Consider the following 19,999-nt stretch of genomic DNA (forward strand, 5'->3'; position numbering starts at 1 on the left):
ATTGAACTGTACACTTAAAAATAGTTAAGATGGTATATATTGTATTATGTATATTCTTCGTGTGTGCTCAGTCACTTCAGTTGTGTCCAACTCTTTGTGACCCTATGGACTATAGCCTGCCAGGCTCGTCGGGCAGGGATTCTCCAGGCAAGAATACTGGAGTGGGTTGCCAGGCCCTCTTTCAGGGGATCTTACCCATGTCTCTTAAATCTCCTGCATTGGCAGGCAGGTTCCTTACCACTAACACCACTTAGGAAGCCCACGTGTATTCTACTACAATAAGAAAAAGAGAAGAAAAAGCCTTCCAGAGAGCTCACAAACTTCCTGGATTTTAGCCTGGTTGAAATCTCTTGCTCTCTCTCTTTCACTCTCAAATTCTTTCTCTTTGATGTGGGAGAAGACATAACAGTTCTCAAAGGGGAGAATGAAGCTAAAATGTAGAAAAGTTGGCAGAAAGAATGTATTTTCAGCTCATCAGCTTTGCTCACACAATTGCCTTTCTCTCTTAGCTCCCCTTTCCACTGAGAATGACTTCAGAAGACTTGTCCAGATGGTTTTCCAAATAAGACGGCAGTCTCTTAACCAACCCCATGTGAAAAGGACCACCGTGCTTTGTTTTGACCTTCAGGCCGAGCCAGTGCTGCTCTTTTCTGGAAGGCCACAGGAACTTTCACATCCTTCCACCTAATTTGTGCATTTTTTTGCACTGTTGAAATGTGAATAATTAGGAACTAGGGCTGGCTTTTGCATTTTTGGAGAGAAGAGGAGTTTTTCAAAAACCAATGGCCACATAACTTGAAGCAATAAATGTTGCTGCAAAGAGGGTTTTAAATTAGAACTGCTGGCTGAAAGGTCAACATTGCATTCTTGGCCAGTGACTTAATTCTCAATTTAATGCAATGAAAATAAACCTTTAGAAGGAAATGCCACCACTTTTTCCCCAAAGATTTTTTAAACTCTTAGGCACTCTCAGAAACAGCTTCACAGAAGGGTCTTTTTTTTTTATATGCAGCAAAGGGGCTAGAAATAGACAGGATCATAAATCTACAGGTAAGAATTTCTTTTTAATCTCACGGCGTCCAAAGGTTTCGGTTTCTAACCACTGCCCTCCGGAGCGCCTCTCAAGCACAGCAGGCTGACTGCATCGCTTTATCCTCATTTAACCTGTTGAGCATCACATCTTGTGCCTGAATTTAGACTGTGAGTCCCTCGGTGTGTACAGCACCAGGTCTCACATCTCTCTCTAGCCTCTGGTACACAACTCCCATGGGCTCCCTTGTGAGCCGTGGGAGCGGCTCACATATTTTCTGATCCAAGGAGTCACTGGAGATTTTCCTTGGCTACTAAGTCATCACATGTCTAAAGCAGGGATCGTAGTCTGAGGGTCATGGCTCTCTAAGGGTGGGCTGGTTTGGCTTCTGGAGATGCAGGAACTCCCCAGTTTTATGCAAAAATTCCCAGCACTTCTGTCTGTGTGTCCCCTGCTGGGGCCCATGGGTGTGAGGAGTGGGACCTCTGGCTGTTGGCTGATGAGCATCTGCAGATGGCCACTTCGGAAGGATGAAGCTGGACTCTGGACATGGGGATACAGCAGTGGTAAGAAGCTGCCTGTGTGGCTCTGGGTTCCTGCCACTTTTACAGTCCAGCAGCACCAGCAATGGAACTGATAGATAAGTGGATCTCCCCATGTGTGTTTTCCACATGGCTCAGGACTCCTGGGGAGAGAGGGTTGCGATTATCAGCCCAAGACCTAGCACTAGGCCTGGCACATAGCAGGAACTTGTCTGTATTCTTTGAATGAATAAGTGAGTGAATGGACCTGTGATCACATTAGCAGACAACAAAGAGAGAGCCTTGAAGAACTAGGACCAGTGCAGAAGAATTGGGAAGAGTGCAGTGGGACAGTGGGGAGTTTTGTAGTATACAAGTAATGGGGCTTCTCAGATGGCGCTAGTGGGAAAGAACCTACCTGCCAATGCAGGAGACATAAGAGACGCCCATTCGATCCCTGGGTTGGGAAGATCTGGAGGAGGGCATGGCAACCCACTCCAGTATTCTTGCCTGAAGAATCCCATGGACAGAGGTGATTGGTGGGCTACCGTCCACGGGGTCACAAAGAGTCGGACACGACTGAAGCACACAAACACGTAATTGACTTACAATGCTATGTTAGTTTCAGGTGTGTGTGAGATGGGCTCTGAGGGACAGGTGCCTGGGGATGTGTACTGAGCTAGCTGAACTCTCAAGCTCCTCCCCACCGCTCCTGCCTTCCCCAGCTCTGAAAATCTCCATCTCACAAGTTAAGACCTGAAACCAGGCCACTCCCTTATAACTGGGAAGCATTCCAGAGATGAGCTCCCTTTAGACAACTTGCCAGGAGCCTGAGCCTGCCGGGTCCATGCAGAGTGGCCATGGAGGCCACCCCTACCTTCCCTATTTTCTGTGCCATCAGAGGAGCTGGGGGAATTCAGCTTGCAGAACACATGGCCTGAGATGACATTCCAGATGATAATCCCCCCATCATAACTGGAGGTGGCGAGGAGAGAAGGTGGACAATGAGCCACACAGAGGATGCCTTCCTTGTGCCCATGGTTCTAGGAAAGAGAGAAGGGGACAGAGTGAGAAACCCAATCCCCAGTCACCCACAGTTCACTTGCCTGCATTTGACGCCTGGACAGAGGAGGAAGAGGCGTTCCTCCTGCGGTTACCCCTGGAACCTGGTGGTCCAGCCCACATCAGCCAGAGAGGAGCTGCATCCTCCTGTGTCAATTTCATCACCTTCCCTGGGGAAGTGCTACATCTATCAGCTTCCTTACCACCCCCAGTGCTAGCAAGGAGGCTCTTTGCAAGGAGCCCTCTTTGGGGCTGACATTGATGGAAACATGACAATGGAACCCAAGCCCTGGCCAAGGGGGTCTGGCCTCCCATGAGCCCCAGGTCTAAATTCCAGGGTGTGGAGTCCCTCAGCTCAGTTCCTCCAGGGCTCCCCTCTGCCCCCCAGTGTGGCCTACAAGTGCCCTTAGGAACTGGAATTACCCATTCTCCTTGAAAGGAGGATTTGGGTATCTGCGTGCTTAAGAAAGACAAGAAACACAACAAAAATGTTTTTGTTTTTCAGACCAGAGCTGCAGAGCTCCAAGAGTGTCTGACTATTCTCCAGTTGAAGGTTGAAAGTTAAAACTTTCTCCCTGGGCTGCAGTTCCCTTGTGAAGACAACTTCTCCTGGGGCTGTAAATGATATTCTTTCTCCCTTGTCTTCATGTGCTTCCTGCAGAGTGTCCCTTGAGGACCTGTCTGTTATCGGCTAAGATGTTCCTTCTGCCTGAAAGCAGCTGGGAAGGTGATGGGAAGGACACATGGAGAGAAAGTCAATGACTTTCTCCTCCCGACAGTCTGCCTCCAAATCTCACCTCCTTCTCAGGTCTGTGAGCACTGGTGTCTGGAGATTCTCCCTCCACGGTCCCCACTACTTGTGGAATGCAGTTTCATGCCTTGGATGGCTTTCAGACTCTGGTTTAACTTCCAGCTTCATTTCCCTCCTGTACCTGAATCTCCAGCCCCTCAGACTATTCATAGTCCTTCCAGACAACATGCTTCTCCTGCATCCAGACAGGCCTCTCCCCATCTCCCCCATCCAGACTGCCTTTTCCTACTTGGCCTCCCAGAAAAATCCTAGTAATCTTTTAATATCCTCCATGATGTTAAAGCAAAATTGGTAGTTCCCATCTCTGGGTTTCTCTAGTATTTCATACATTATTACATCATCTGTCACATCGTATAATGATTACTTCCTTAGTTTATCTCCTTTCCAGTCTGTGAGACCCTGGGCTGGGAATCACACTTAATTCATGTTTGTATCCTGTGTGCCTACCCACAAAGGACGGCACTATATCCGTGCTTGATAAGTAGGGGTTGAAAGAACTGATAACTGAATGAATAAATATTTGGATGAACTAATACTTCCCTGACTCCTGCATGATTTCTGCCCTTACAGTGGCTGTGGCTTTCCTAGGGACATTTTATGCAAACTCTGTTCTTTCACTTAATAATCACTCACCTGCAAACTTCATAAAGGCAGGGACCATGTGACGACCATTTTGCTCATCATTGCAATCTCAGTGACCAGCACAGGCTGGGCGCATGTTTGACACATGTTGGTTGAATGAAAGCCTATTAATATAAGCTAGGCACTGAGCTACATCCTGGGAATACAATGGAGAAAGCAGATGAGGTCTGTCTTCATGACTTTGTATTCTAGTGACTTGTGGCTTTTGGAATATTTGCAGGGCATAAGGTGGGGTTGGCTGATGGGAAGTGCTTGTGCACAGTGACCTTCCTTTCTTAATACTTGTCTTAGTGGCTTGACATCCAGACATTTTGTTAAATTTATTTTTGATTGGAGGATAACTGTTTTACAATGTTGTATCCATCTTTGCTGTACTACAACAATGTGAATCCAGACAGTTTTGAGGGAGATCATTTGGCTCTGGGAAGCTGCAGAAGGTTGGGGGCAGTTTAAGTGCTAATAAGAATTATAAGACGTTCCCTGGTTCTGGGCCCCTAACAAGCCATGGGGCAGCAGGAACGTCATTGCTTAGGTTCCCTGGCCACCCAAGGATGGCATGGTGAATGCTTGTGGTTTTGCACTGGAGCAGAAGCAGGAAGTGGATGCTTCCTTGAAGAAAGTCATCCCCAGCAGGTCCTGGCCTGCCACTCTTGCACAATAGGACTCCAGGCTGAATTCAAGTAGAGCTGTGCAGACTTGCTCCTGGGCCTCATGCCCCAAACAGCAAAGGCCATCCCTCCTGTGGAGCAGAAGCAGCTGCTTGGAGCTCAGGGCTCCTGGCTCTACCTGGACCCAATCACGAGTCCCACCACACCGGAGGCTCTTGAGATGCTGTGACCGCCCTGGGCAGGCCCAGAGGACTCAGGGTGAGCCTCTGGAGGGAATGACATCCCCATCAAGTGCCACTGTTTGGGTTTAGAGTCAGACAGTGGACCAGGGCTCTCCAAGTCATCTTGCCAGTGTGGCTGTGGCTTCCGGAAGTGATGAAAGCCACACGGTGTGTCCTGCATCCAAAGCCAAATAGGAGACGACCAGCAATAAAATGAGCTGCCAACACACTCACAGCTTCAGAGAGAGGTGCTGGCACATTTTACAACCCTACCCCTCACTCCACCAGTGATGTAGATTTTTGAAATGTCAAAGCAAATTCCCCTAGTGCTAGTGGGAATAAAAAGCAATCCACTCCTGACGTTTGGGTGATTGCATTTCAGCAAATCATATGCCAACTGACAAGCTCTCCTTGGATGGTCTGCATAGCTTCACCTCCATAATAAGATCCATAGCTATTGCATGAGCTAAAACAAAAGCCATCAGCCCAGGAATCTATAATACCAAAGGGCGAATTCAATGCCAAGACCTCTCAGGTAGTCATGTTGCAGATCATCTGAGGATGCTGGGCTTAGGCTGTGAAATACAGCATACTTTCAAATGAATAAAGAACTTATAATGTTTAAAGACTTTGGAAATTCAGGACCATCAACATAGCAAGCAAGGGAAATAAAATGCCACAGGTAGATTTAAAATGCAGTTTTAAGTCAGAATTTTCATCTTCCCCTGTCTCTTAATTCCCTTTCCCAACTGTAAGTCATAAAAAAGAATTTTTTTTTCCCACAGAGATGCTTGGAGATGGCATTTATTTCCTCTTCTCATTTAGAGATGGACTGGGGCACAAAGAAAGAAATGATAACCCCCTCCAGCATTCTTGCCTGGAGAATTCCATGGACAGAGGAGCCTGGCAGGATACAGTCCATGGGGTTGCAAAGAGTCAGACACGATTGACTTACTAACACTTTCACAGGGAATAAAGACAAGATGGGAGAGAGAAGGAAGAATTTAAAGAGCCAGAGAGTTGACAGTCTGGTTAACCTTCAGTTAGGGGTGAGGGTATCAGAGATGAAGCTGGAAGCCCCTGCAGGGAGAGGGGAGCACAGCCACCTGTACAGAGGGTGAGGAGACCCGCAGGGTGCGAGGAGCTGCAGCTGTGGGGGCTAGCCTGGTTTGGATCCCCGGAGATGCCCTCTCTGCTCCCAAGAGCTTTTATACCCAGGACTTTGTGATATTGTGATTTATAATAAGAACTATCTGTTTGGGCTTTGTCCACATTCTGGCACAGAGTTGCTAAAACCTTGCAGTTTCTTGAGTGACGAGACCAGGGAGGCTCCTTGCCCTTTCCCATACCTCACTGTCTGATCTCTTTCATCTGACTGTCCCAGAGTTATATCCGTTTGTAGTAAAATGATAATCCATTAAACAAAGTATTTCTCTAAATTCTGTGTGATGCTCGAGAAAACGAAAATAATCCAAGGAGAGGGTTGTTGGACCTTCTAGTCTACAGGCAGTTGGACAGGACTTGCAGACGGTGTCTGAAGTGGAGGGGCGGGAGTCTTGTGTCTTGGAAGAGGGAACTCTGCCCCATGGAAGCCGATGCTCTCCCCAGGCAGACAGGGTCAGAACTGTAGGGTACCAGCTGGTGTTGGAGAATGGCTTGCTGGGAAAACCCCCACACGTAGAACTGGATGTGGTGTCATACTTCTTCCCATAAAAAAGAACTAAAGAAACCGAAGGAGAAAAACTCAAGTTTTTTAAAGGGAAGAAGGGAGGAAAAATGGGGAGAAAAAGGGGAGAGAAGGAAGGAGGAAACACTTTTTTTCTGTATCACTGCTTGGCTTATACCAGATAGAGGTATAAAGAATTTCTCCAAAATCTGTTTTTAGAGAGAAAAGATTCAGCAGGGGGTGGGGGTGGGGAGATGCATATCGGTTTGAAGCAGGGTTTTGAAAACATCATAATTCTGTACATTTCACTTACAAAGTACACATCTATTCTTCTCTCCCATCCAACTGCTCTGATACACCTAGAACAATAACAGATGGCTATATTTTGATACTTAAGCTTATCATTTGCTTAATTTTTGCATGGAATCAGCACTGTGGCTTGATTTTGCCATGTTCATGTGACAAATGAGGAGAGCAAGAAAGTCACCTCTTCTGTTTTTTTATGAAGAGCAAGATAAAACATGATTTGGTAAATGAGGGTCAGTTTTTTAACTGGCTCCTAAAGGATTAGGAACAGAAACAGGATACTCTGTTGTTCCCAAGGTCTGTTCCATGAGCAGCTGCCTTTCTGAGGATTACTCGGTCCCGAGAGCCTGGCTGCACCATGGAGGCAAGGACGCAAATAGAAATGGATCGAGTACTGCTTTTTAACACTTTCATGTTCAGGAGGGAATTTATTGGATTTTTATTCTTTGACTTATGGCTGCTGAATTTAGCTACTCTAGTTTGTGATTTATTCCTTGATAAAGCATTTGGTGGAAGACGCACTGTTTCCTACCTCTACCTCTAGACTATTATCAAAATGTGAAGAGAATTGTTTCCAATATTCTGGAAGAGACGAGTTGCCTAAATTGCCATCAGGGAGCAACCACAGTTTGGGGAATTCTTTGACACATTTCCTTCTGGAAAATTCCCTTTACTATCTTTAGTATCCTTCCCTAGGACAAAGTTTGTGTCAAAAAGGATACCCAACCAAATATTCAAAGTTGTCTCTCTTATATTCAAGCTGAATGTAACTCACTTATTTTGGTTCACTTCCAAGTAGGTGCAATCACAGACTTTACCTTGGTCTCCGTCTAGAAAGATAATATTATCAACTAAGAATCCAAGTACATAAGAGTATAAATGAAGTCCAAGTAAATAAGATAAAAATTTTTTTCTATATTAGCTCTTGAATCAATTTACACATGTTGGCTCAATCCAACTGATGACTGGGGAAACTTCAACACTTACTTTCTGGTTTTCAGACCACAGTTAGGTGTCTGTGGGGAGCCGGCGGGAGGACCGCCACCCGTGGCAAAGGTCATGAGGAAGGAGGCTCGACATACGCAAAGGCGGGATCGAGCCTCAGCAGTCCCCCTGGAAATTCTCGAGCATCTACCCCCATAACCAGAGCCTGCCTACTTTACTACTTTGTGCTCTCACCTACACCTCTGACTTTATGGGGGGCTGTCCCCCACAGCCTCTTTCGGAGAAGGAGTTAACTTAGAGCTCCAGTTAATAATAATTCCTGGGCGTGATAGGAGTGTTTCAACCTACAAACTCCTCTGAAGGTTCTCTAGCCTGCCTGACAGGCTTGTCCAGCCACATGTGATTGCTCACAGCCTCCCAACCGTGAGAGGCACGAGATGCTTTAAACCTTCTAAAAACAGGTTCTTTAGAGAAGTTAGAAAACTATTAGTATAAGTATAGTGGGCTGATTAGAAATTTTATTGGTGAAGGGTTTTTCATTTGTTGAGCCAATGTTTACTGCTAAGTCTCCACATCCCCTGCCCTTACACACATTAATGAATATATAGAAGAAATAAGTATTAACCTTTGATATAAATCATGTTAGACCTTAGGCTAAGTAAATTCTTTCCTTAACTAAAACCCACTACACCCTCACCCTATAGGAATGTAACTTTATCTGGTACCTTTGGAAGGTGGCGTCTGTTTCAAAAATAATCACCCCTGGAGAAATAAGTGTTCTGGTTGACTGACCGCTGTCACAAGGAGAGGGTCATAAACTGTCAGCAGGCCCCTCTGGCCAGAAGATGATATAACACCCCTAAGACCTCTGTATAAATCTGTATGAAGCACCTGACTTTAATAAAAGTCAGGACTGCTGTCCCCGCGTGACTTGTGTATACCATCTCAGTGTATAAAAATAGATCCTGGAAAATAAAGAATGGGATGAGTTCCTCGAAATACTGGTCTCCCCATGTCGTTCTCTCTCTCAAACTGTGGCTGAGTTTCCATCTGGAGCGCAGAGCCCGCCATGCTTACTAATTATGCCTGGGCTTCTAAGATCCGACCGGGGAGGCCTCAGTGTCTCCTCTCCTTTGGGAGAACGGAAGGACGCCTACGGCCTACGTAAGTGGTACAAGCTTCTTGTCTTGAAGTTTTATTGGTTTCCCGCGTAAACCAAGCTACTCAGCCTCTTTTCTGCACTGAATTTTCCTACTGAGCTATCCTTATTCTATTACTCTTTATATCTCTAATTAATATCTAATTAAAGCCAGTGTATTCACCAACACCGTCTCCCCTTCGAACTCCCTGGATCAGCCGGGGCTGGACCTCGGCAGGTGTCTTTCCAAGCCATCAAAACACAGCTGATGCTGCTCTCACTGCCCTAAAAGGTTGATTCAGCCCTGGCTCAGCCGTGGGAAGAGGCTCATCTTCTCCTGCAGAGTGCCTGACACTTATTGACAGCGAACCAGCAACAAATTCACGAAGTCAAAGGCAAAACTAGGGACCACACACACATGGCACTGAGCAGTTTTTATCTTGTTTACTTGGACTTTGTTTATATCCTCCGAATGTTGAAGAACATTTGCCTCTGATCTTTCTCATAGCTTCACAGGCCAGAATTGCGGAAATTTTACCAGGAATAGACCTAGCACGTGAACAAAGGGAATAAGCAAACTTGAAAAAAAAGATCACAATGACACATAAAAAAGACTTGCTTTTAGTTCATCTAAGTTCATCTAGACTTTGTGATGTTTGACTTATGTGATATTTAAAATGTTTAGAAAAATTAAATATTTTAAAGATTTTTGGGGGGGCGGGGAAGGGGCGTTGCTTTTCTCGTAGCTCATGGATAAAGAATCTGCCTGCAATGCAGGAGACCTGGGTTCAATTCCTGGGTTGGGAAGATCCCCTGGAGAAGGGAATGACAACCCATTCCAGTATGCTTCCCTGGGAAATCCCATAGACAGGGGAGCCTGGCTGTTTTTAAAGCATTTGTTGAATTTGTTACAATATTGCTTCTGTTTCATATTTTGGGTTTTTGGTTTTGAGGCATGTGGGATCTTAGCCCCCTGACAAGTGATTGAAACCTACATGCCCTGCGATGGAAGGCAAACTCTTAACCACTAGACGACCAGAGAAGTCCCAGGTTAAACTTTTTAAAGAATTCAGGTCTATACCAGGCAGTGAGGGAACAAATGCACAGGCTATAGATGGGAACACAAACATATATGTGAAGTATGTCCCTCCTGCCCAGTAGTTTAGAGTCAGTGGCAACGAAATACCAGAGAGAAAGGATAGAACATTGTTCCATGCATCCTAGACTCTGTCTCATTTGATTTCTCCTGTATGTGCCCCAAATGCCTAATGTGTGTCGTTATTTCATGGGGACCCTTGGTAGGAGGTGACTCAGCGTGTTTCAGTGTGCAGACAATGTCCACTGTTGTTGTTCCGTATTTTCAGACAGCCGTCTCTGCCCCCAGTAACCAGCCTAAAAAGCAGAACCCTGCATCAGGACGGAAGTCAGGGGTCATCCTGCCTAACAGTAGAAGGTTCTGACGAAAGCACATACCTTCTTCCACTGGAGTCGAAGGTCAGACAGGTGATTCCAGCATTGCCATGAGCCCCAGTAAATTCAGACAACAGTCTTCCCGTTTCAAAGTCCCATACTTTCACCACCTGTAACAGGAAGTTTAAAAAAGTAGCTGGAGACAGGCTATCAAATTAGAGAGAATTTACATTTAGAGGTTTAGTCTCATAGATATGAAAGATATGCATTTACTCTGAAGGTTTCTGTACTTTTATTAATACAAGTTGGCTCACCTGAGTGTGTTCGTTAGCTGCTGCTGCTAAGTCACTTCAGTTGTGTCCAACTCTGTGTGACCCCATAGATGGCAGCCACCAGGCTCCCCCATCCCTGGGATTCTCCAGGCAAGAACACTGGAGTGGGTTGCCATTTCCTTCTCCAGTTCGTTAGCTAGGGCTGCCATAACAAAATACTGTAGACTGGGGCTATAAACAGCAGACACATTTTCTCACAGTCCAAGATCAAGCTGCCAGCAGGGTTTGGTCTCTTTCGAGGCCTGTCTCCTTGGCTTGTGGATGGCCACCTTCTCACTGAGTCCTCACGTGGTCTTTCCTCTGTGCCTCTGCACCCCAGTATCTCTTTATGTGTACAAATTTCCTCTCGTTATAAGAACACCAGTCAGATTGGATTAGGGAGGGCCCACCCTCACAGCCTCAGTTTAACATGATGACCTCTCTAAAGACTGTCTCTGAATACAACCATATTCTGAGGTACCGAGCATTAGGACTTCAACACATGCATTTGAGGGGAACACAATTCAGTCCATAGTACTGACTGAGAAGATCAGAAAATTTAGAAGCATTGGATAAAAATCTCCTGACCATGTAACTCAGAGAAGAGAGGTGTGAATTGAATTTTGAGCAGCCAAATTTATTTACCACCAAAGCAAAGCTGAAGAGAAAAGATGACACATTTTCTGGGAAGGATATATAAACCCTCAGCTTTAAAGCTTTGCTCAGTCCAGCTTGTTCCAGTCTTGCAGTTACTTTCTTTTTGCCTCATCTCTTGAGCACTCTTTGAATGAAAATAATCTTTAAAATTTTTAAAAATATTTTTTGACTGCCATGGCACAGTGGGATCTTATTTCCCAGACCACAGATTAAACCTGTGCCCCCTGCAGTGGAAGCAGGGTCCTAACCAATGGACCGCCAAGGAAGTCCCCAAAGTTGTTATTCTGATAAACTTTGGTATTACATGTAACTATGCATGTGTTAAGTTACAGTTCATAAGTAATATATTGTAAACATTTAATTGAACTCTATTAATCTTCATTGTACAGCTTATAAGCATTTCAAAGGCATCAAAATTTGGTGGTCCCTAGTGCTCAGTTTATACAAATGAATGAATACAATGTGATATAGTGGTATTCATAAATTCAGGCCTTATCAAGGTCTTGGGCAATGGAGTCTAGATGTCATGGATTGTGATGATGGGCATGACTATGCTACAAAGACTTCACACAGCAACAGATTTGCAAGGTGAGCAAATACTTAAATCAATAATTTAACTCAGTAAGTATAGGGGTGTTTATTACTGCAAGGCGGAGAAGGCAATGGCACCCCACTCCAGTACTCTTGCCTGGAAAATCCCATGGATGGAGGAGCCTGGTGGGCTACAGTCCATGGGGTCGCTAAGAGTTGGACACAACTGAGTGACTTCACTTTCACTTTTCACTTTCATGCATTGGAGAAGGAAATGGTAACCCACTCCAGTGTTCTTGCCTGGAGAATCCCAGGGACAGAGGAGCCTGGTGGGCTGACGTCTATGGGGTCGCACAGAGTCGGACACGACTGAAGTGACTTAGCAGCAGCAGCAGCAGCAGCATTACTACAAGGAGATCCAACCAGTCTGTCCTAAAGGAGATCAGTCCTGGGTGTTCATTGGAAGGACTCTTGTTGAAGCTGAAACTCCAATACTTTGGCCACCTGATGCGAAGAGCTGACTCACTGGAAAAGACCCTGATGCTGGGAAAGATTGAGGGCAGGAGGAGAAGGAGACGACAGAGGGTGGGATGGTTGGATGGCATCACTGACTCAATGGACATGAGTTTGGGACTCCGGGAGTTGGTGATGGACAGGGAGGTCTGGCATGCTGTGGTTCATGGGGTTGCAATGAGTCGGACACGACTCAGTGACTGAATTGATTAATTGATTGATTCAGTTCAGTTCAGTAGCTCAGTCATGTCCGACTCTTTGGGACCTCATGAATCGCAGCACGCCAGGCCTCCCTGTCCATCACCAACTCCCGGAGTTCACTCAGACTCACGTCCATCGAGTCAGTGATACCATCCAGCCATCTCATCCTCTGTCGTCCCCTTCTCCTCCTGCCCCCAATCCCTCCCAGCATCAGAGTCTTTTCCAATGAATCAACTCTTCTCATGAGGTACTGGAGTTTCGGCTTTAGCATCATTCCTTCCAAAGAAATCCCAGGGCTGATCTCCTTCACAATGGACTGGTTGGATCTCCTTGCAGTCCAAGGGACTCTCAAGAGTCTTCTCCAACACCACAGCTCAAAAGCATCAATTCTTCAGCGCTCAGCTTTCTTCACAGTCCAACTCTCACATCCATACATGACCACTGGAAAAACCATAGCCTTGACTAGACGGACCTTTGTTGGCAAAGTAATGTCTCTGCTTTTGAATATGCTATCTAGATTGGTCATAACTTTTCTTCCAAGGAGTAAGCGTCTTTTAATTTCATGGCTGCAGTCACCATCTGCAGTGATTTTGGAGCCCCCAAAAATAAAGTCTAACACTGTTTCCACTGTTTCCCCATCTATTTCCCATTAAGTGATGGGACCAGATGCCATGATCTTCGTTTTCTGAATGTTGAGTTTTAAGCCAACTTTTTCACTCTCCTCCTTCACCTTCATCAAGAGGCTTTTTAGTTCCTCTTCACTTTCTGCCGTAAGGGTGGTGTCATCTGTATATCTGAGGTTATTGATATTTCTCCTGGCAATCTTGATTCCAGCTTGTGCTTCTTCCAGTCCAGCGTTTCTCATGATTGATTGATTAGCATATGCCTAATACATACAGTTATAATTGTAGAGTATTTATATCTCAACTTAACCTCTACTTACCACCCACCACTGGGGGAGACTTGCATATCAATGTAATGCCATTGAGGGAGGCAGACTGTGTTAGCATAGAATTAGGAGCCCAAACACTAATGGAGCCATTCATTCTGCCTGGATGTGGGAGGGGATCTAGGACTGTTACAGGGGCTGGTGTCTGAGTTGTGCCTTAAAGAATAAGAAGGCTTTTGACAGATTAAGAAGGAAAGAAGAGGGAGACATAGGTGCTCTGATTCCTGCCCTCAAACACCTGAAGCAATTGTTTAGAGGTGAGGCTCACACACATGAAACAGAGCAGAACACCGTACAGAAGGCTCAGGGGGTGATCAGGAAGAGGGAGGTGCCCACACAAGTCAGGGTGGAGAAGGCAAATTTTCCCTGGTGGAGACAGGACTTGAGTTGGACCTTGAAGGGTTGCTTAGGTGCGCGTAGGAAAAGAGCAGGAAGAAGGAAATTCCAGGGTGGGGATGGGAAAAGTTTGCACAGACCCAGGGGCAGGAATGTGCAGAACGCTGAGAAGCATGATAAGACTGACTTCCTTGGAGTCAAATCTGAAGGATAAATGCTTCTCTGTAAGTTTGAACCCAAACTATGCAGGAACCCAACTATGCAGGAACCCAATTTCTTTGAGATGAACTGACACTGAGTCATCATAAAAAATTTTTGACCAAGAGATCAGGTAATTTACTTCTTTTGGTACTTAATAAGACCATGGTGACCATTAATCTCTGGAGCAGAAGCTTGTCAAGAAGAGATGCTGGGAGTGCAGCTGAAGTGAATGTGAATAGGAAGAGGATGTGTCCGGGCTGTGATGCTCCTGATGCTGTAAATCCTAAAGACAGGGTGCACCAGGCTCTGGCAGGAATGAGGGAAGAGGTCACGGCCACACTGCCAGGGACACTCACTTGCAATGTTAGAGCCTAGGTCAGTAATAAAGTAAGTGATTGAACTAATATTAGAAGATTTCAGAACATTTCAGCAGCACCAGTGTACTTGGGATGTGCCCTCCCATTGCCTCAAGGACAGAAAAACATAAGTTGTGGGATGTCCGTGTTTCCGTGCTCTAGTTCCTTGTTCAAGGAGCAATGATTGCTGATTATGGCCCCTCCTGTGGGCCAGCCACTGTTCAGGTCCTCCAGGATGGGGCCAGTGGGGTCCTCATGAGTTCTGGTGAGAGGGGAAGTAGACGGCAAGTTGTGAACCCTCATTCCCAGACTAGAGTTGCAGGGGGTTAGGGGTACACTGATCATCCACACAAGAGCATTGCCATGAAGTCTTAACCATTCCATAAGACCAGACAGACTGTCCTTCCAAATAGCTCACAATGCAAGCCCTGCAGAATCTGTGGGCTCTTCCATCCCTGTGAGCATTCACGGAAGAGTGTCCAAACACTACAGGTGGTCAGCAGAGCAGACCCGAACCTCTCATTTTTCACTTCTAGAGACAGATTGCCCCGTGAAGGTGAGGACAGTGGGGCCGCACTTGCAAGCACATCATTGCTAAAGAGACTAACGCTTGATACTTACAGATGCTTCTGAACAGCTGACCACCTGCCTGAATGTGGGGTTGTACCGGCAGCATACCACGGGCTTCTTGTGGGAAACCACTGGGTGAGGCTCATGGGGAGAACTTGTTCATGAAAAACAGAGAGAAAGAGGATGAAAACTTGAACCGAGGGCACAACATGCATACCCGGGACGAAACGTCGATTACTTTGATTAAGAGGATGGTCCTGAGCTCAAATGATGGGTCTGTGACCTTGGGCAAGTCACTTAGCTGTTCAGAACTCTACTTTTATGATCTATTAAATAGGAATAATGGTATCTACTTTAAAGCATTGTTTTGAGGATTAAATGAGAAGCCATATATACAGTCATCCCTCAGTATCTGAGGGGGGGGATTGGTTTGAGGACCCCCAAGAACACCAAAATCCACAGGTTCTCGAGTCCCTTATGTAAAATGGCATAATATTTGCATATAACCCATGCACATTCTTTTATATACTTTAAAACATCCCCAAATTACTTATAAAAACCAATGCAATTTAAATGTTACATATATAGTTGCCATATGTGGCAAATTCAACTTTGGGGGTCCTTTTGCTTTTTGGAAACTTCTGGAATTGAAATAATTTTTTTCTTCCATCTCCAGTTGGTTGAATGTCTGATGCAGCACCCATGGACAAAGAGGGCCAACGTGACGTCCTTAGCCCAGGACCTCACATAACCTGACGGGTCTGCAATGAGGAGCAGCCACAAACGTGAGAACTGATGCCATGTCTCCTTGATGGGGCAAGAAGGAGTGTGACTTCATGAAACTGCAAGGTGGACCTTCTTCCCTATTAACGCACATCTTCCCACAAACAAACTGTATCATCCCGTTCTGAGTCCCCAAGCCTGAATGGCAGTGCTTTTCCCTCACAGCAGGGACAAGGCCAGGCCAGATCCTGGGAGGCCCTGCAGAGTGCCTCCCACTGGCACCCAGGGGCATAGGGCTCACCCGTGTCCTTGGACTTCGCCTCTTAAGCCACCCAATCCCTTTACACTCATCGCCTCATCTGTAAAATGGAATCCTTTATAGAAACTTTGTGAGGGAAAAGAGCGGGGAAGGAGGTAAAAGGCTGGCATGCAGTGGACACTGAAGAACCGAACGTTGGTCACCAGCCGTCACTCTCCTTAGTGCCTTGCGATGGTCAGCCCCAAGCCTGGGCCACTCACAGAGATTTGGGGGACCCGCAACCTCAGATTTAGTGCTGGAAGAGTCTCAGTGTGGGCAAAGCAGGGCTTGGCATAAGGACGATTAGAACTTTGGGGAGCAGGGTCTCCACACGTCACAGATGAGACCGCAGGAGGCTTTTGGCTGACCTGGTCAACATCACAAGCTCCCCAGAGATGGAGCGGGGACTGGCAGACAGTATCTGGCATTCAAGTGTTGGTGCTAGAGAAGAGGCTATTTTTGCCGTGAGGTGGAATTTCAGACACTTTGCTCTAAAAAAATCAACCCAGCAGGCTGTTTGTTCTGCACAGTGATACCATGTAGAACAAACAGCAGTTTGACTCAGAGATGCTCCCATTTTTCAGCTGGTTGTTTTGGCCTCTTGAGTGAAGAGCCTGCCTTCCAGGCCTGGCTGGAGTGATGACCTGGCAGTGCCCGCTGTGTCCTAGAGTGGCTGCCCTGCTTGAGGGACAGGGGTTTCAGGTATGGACGCTGCTGGACAGTGGGACTACAAGTAGGCCGATGCCTTAGGACTGAGTAAGCAGCCCCGGGCTTTGTAGGACAGTTTCCTATGGGGGTGGGCTGGTGGGTGGAACAGGCTCAAGGGGTGGATCTCAGTCTTCAGGATGATATAGGGAGGTGGTGTCAGAGTTACCAGCGGGCATGTTAGGGAGAGCTCACCAGATGTACACTGTGCTCTAGGGTGTGGGGTGTATAGCCGGGGGCTCCCACAGAGTCCTTAGCTCTGGATTGTTAGGTAGAAGGTCCTAGGCAGCTGCACTGAGCTCTGCAGGACCTTCTGGAGAGCTGACTGCCAGGGCCCAGAGGACACCCTCCTACCTCAGCCTCAGGTGCAGAAGTGCTAGGATACCAGCGGCCACATACAGGGCTCTGGGACCGGGGAGACAGAGGCAGGCCCCGGGCTCACCCTGAATGCTGCTGGCTTTGGAGGAGGCAGTGAACAAGCAGCCGTTGGTCTCCAGATCCCAGATCTGAGGAGGCAGTGAGAAAAAAGTGATCAGAGCTCTTGACTAGCCTGTTTTGCTGGGTTTCCAAAGCCATCACCTGTTGGGGGATCTCTTAGGCTTATGCAAAGTTCACACGTTGTCCCTCCTCTCACTCCCCCAAAGGAAGGGTAGTTGTCTAAGGAGAAGGAAATGGCAGCCCACTCCAGTATTCTTGCCTGGAGAATCCCATGGACAGAGGAGCCTGGCGGGCTACAGTCCATGGGGTCACAAAGAGTCGGACACAACTGAGTGACTAACACACACACACACACACACAAGGAAGCATGAAGTGGGGACCAAAGTCCTGAGCCCTTCTGCCAGGATGAAGCTGCCCGGCAACTGCAGCTAAACTCCCCAGAGTTCTGCTCTACTTTCCCACCAGGAGATGCTTCTCTTCCATAGACACAGTTTCCTCGGTGGGGGCTCACAGTATGGGTCTGATCTGTGGCTCAGAGCTACTGCTGCCCCCAAGATATGCCCCTATTTCTTCCTATTGATCCTTAAAACCCATCCCTGGAGGACACAGGCAAGAAACCTCAGGGTGACTACTGGAGGAGAGCATAACCCCCCGTCCCTGGGTTGGAATCCCAGCTGTACTGCCTGATCACTGTGTGGTGTTGGACAAATAACTACATTTTCTTTGCCTCAGTTTCTTCATCTGTAAAATGGGGAGAATAATAGTAGCATTTGCCTTATAGATTTGTGTTAAGGAATCTAAACATTTAATAAAAGATGGAGTGCTAGAAGATGGTATAATATGGCTAGAATAACACTATTATTGTTCATCACTAATTTTTTTTTTTTTTTGCCTGCACTGTGTGGCTCACGGGGTCTTGGTTCCCTGACTAAGGATTGAACTATCATCTCCTGCAATGGAAACACAGAGTCTTAATGGCTGGACTGCCAGCAAAGTCCTGACTGCTCTGTTCTTGAAGGGAGAAAAAGTGCCCCTCACCAGAAGCACTGGTGCTGGATTTTTACAATAGACAGAAATTAATTTACATTGTTTCAACCTATGGAAAAAAAGGGGTTTATCTGTTACAGTGGCAAGCCTTACCTTAACTGACACACCATGCTATCTTCCTTCCAAGAAATAGCTTTCTTTCCACCCTAATTCTTGTTGACATAAAACAGCTTTGTTTGTGGTGTGCAATATTAAATGCACAAAAAATAACAAGTGAAAATGGAAATCTGAATCAGTCACTTTGCTCTTCTTTAGAGAATGCCAGAAACTAGCAGACTCTTGAAACATTTTGTGGGTCCCCATGATTTACAGACATGAAATATTTGGGCTAAAAAAAAAAATCAACCAAAGAATGAAGACTATCTGATCAGGCATGCTAGAAATTTAGCTGTTTGCTTCCTAGTTGATTAGTTTTTATTTGATAGGAATAATATATTCTGAAATAAATTACACACCCTATTTCCAAGATAGGATTTCAACATATTTTAAACACACTTTGGGAAGTGATTCAATATGCCTGAATCATCACAGGCAAGATGCTAATCTTGTCATCATGAGTTTAGATTGGAAGAAAATGGAGAGGCACTAGGAAAAAAAATAGGATAGAAGACGTGTCCTCACATACAGAATTATGATTATCTGATGGTGGCAAGTTTTGAAAAAAAAAAAGTGAATTAAAAATATGAAATCTCCAACTTTGTGGCCCTGGAGAATGCCTTTGGATGAATTTGATTTTCAAAATAAATAAAAAACTAAAGTCCATAAATCTCACCATTTTAATCAGTTTTTCTTGGAGGACTAAATTGAGTTTGGGTCCTGGTTGTATCCCTGACTGTGATCTCAACACCTAATTTTATATAAATATGTTCTTCATTGCCGTGAGATGGACTCTAAGCTCACTACACAGGAGCAATGCTGGACCCCACAAACAGTAAAATCCCAGAGTGTCACAGGGCCCCTGTTCTCAGTCTTTAGAGCTTTTCTCTCTTTTGCCCACTTTGGCTCCCGTTATGAGACTTCCCCGATGGTTCAGCAGGTAAAAAATTTGCCTGCAGTGTAGGAGATGCAGGAGATTCGGGTTTGATCCCCGGGCCAGAAGATCCCCTGGAGAAGGAAATGGCAACCCACTCCAGTACTCTTGCCTGAAAAATCCCATGGACAGAGGAGCCTGGCAGGCTGTAGTCCAAGAGTCACCAAGAGTTGGACGCAACTAAGCAGGAAAGCATGCTCCCTTTATGATCTCATCTACTCCACGGCTTAAAATTCTATCTAAATGCTGATTCCCAAATTTGTATCTCCAGCTCTTGCATCTCCCCTCTCTCAGGACGACTCTCTCCAGCACATCCGCAACTGGGCTCCTGACATTATACTCCTCTCACCCACCACCTTCCTTATCACAGACCTAAAATCTTAGTATCATCCTTGACTCCTCACTCGCTCTCTTCTTTAAAAACAAAACAAAACAAAACACAGCTTTATTGACATTTAATCCACATACTACAAAATTTGCATTTTAAAGCATACAGTTCAATGGTTTTTAGCATATTCACAGAGTTGTGCAACCATCGCCACTACTTTCAAAAAATTTTCCTTCCTCCAAAAGGAAACCCCATGCCCATTAATTGCTACCCCCTATTCCCAGCTCACCCTACCCCCTGACAAGCACTAAGCTCATTTCTGTGTCTGAATTTGCCTACTCTGGACATTTCATATAAATGGAATTATACGGTACACAGCCCTTTGTGACTGGCTTTCACGTAACACTTAGAGCTTCTCATGTTTTCTGTGCTGTCCCCTATAATA

At 45.9% G+C, this 19,999-nt stretch overlaps 1 protein-coding gene across 1 annotated transcript in view; it reads right to left on the bottom strand.

Annotated features, from left to right (window-relative positions):
* The window catches only part of LOC102271272 (cilia- and flagella-associated protein 337-like), a 43,284-nt gene that overhangs the window by 18,583 nt on the left and 4,702 nt on the right, over window positions 1-19,999 (bottom strand). The window contains 9 exon segments of the mRNA XM_070380215.1: window positions 2,429-2,595; window positions 5,012-5,070; window positions 6,875-6,920; window positions 7,643-7,697; window positions 9,141-9,143; window positions 10,266-10,342; window positions 10,424-10,530; window positions 15,037-15,139; window positions 17,066-17,217. Coding sequence (XP_070236316.1) covers window positions 2,429-2,595; window positions 5,012-5,070; window positions 6,875-6,920; window positions 7,643-7,697; window positions 9,141-9,143; window positions 10,266-10,342; window positions 10,424-10,530; window positions 15,037-15,139; window positions 17,066-17,217 — 769 coding nt within the window.

This window comes from Bos mutus, chromosome 12 (genome assembly GCF_027580195.1).
Source record: "Bos mutus isolate GX-2022 chromosome 12, NWIPB_WYAK_1.1, whole genome shotgun sequence".
Taxonomy (NCBI): domain Eukaryota; kingdom Metazoa; phylum Chordata; class Mammalia; order Artiodactyla; family Bovidae; genus Bos; species Bos mutus.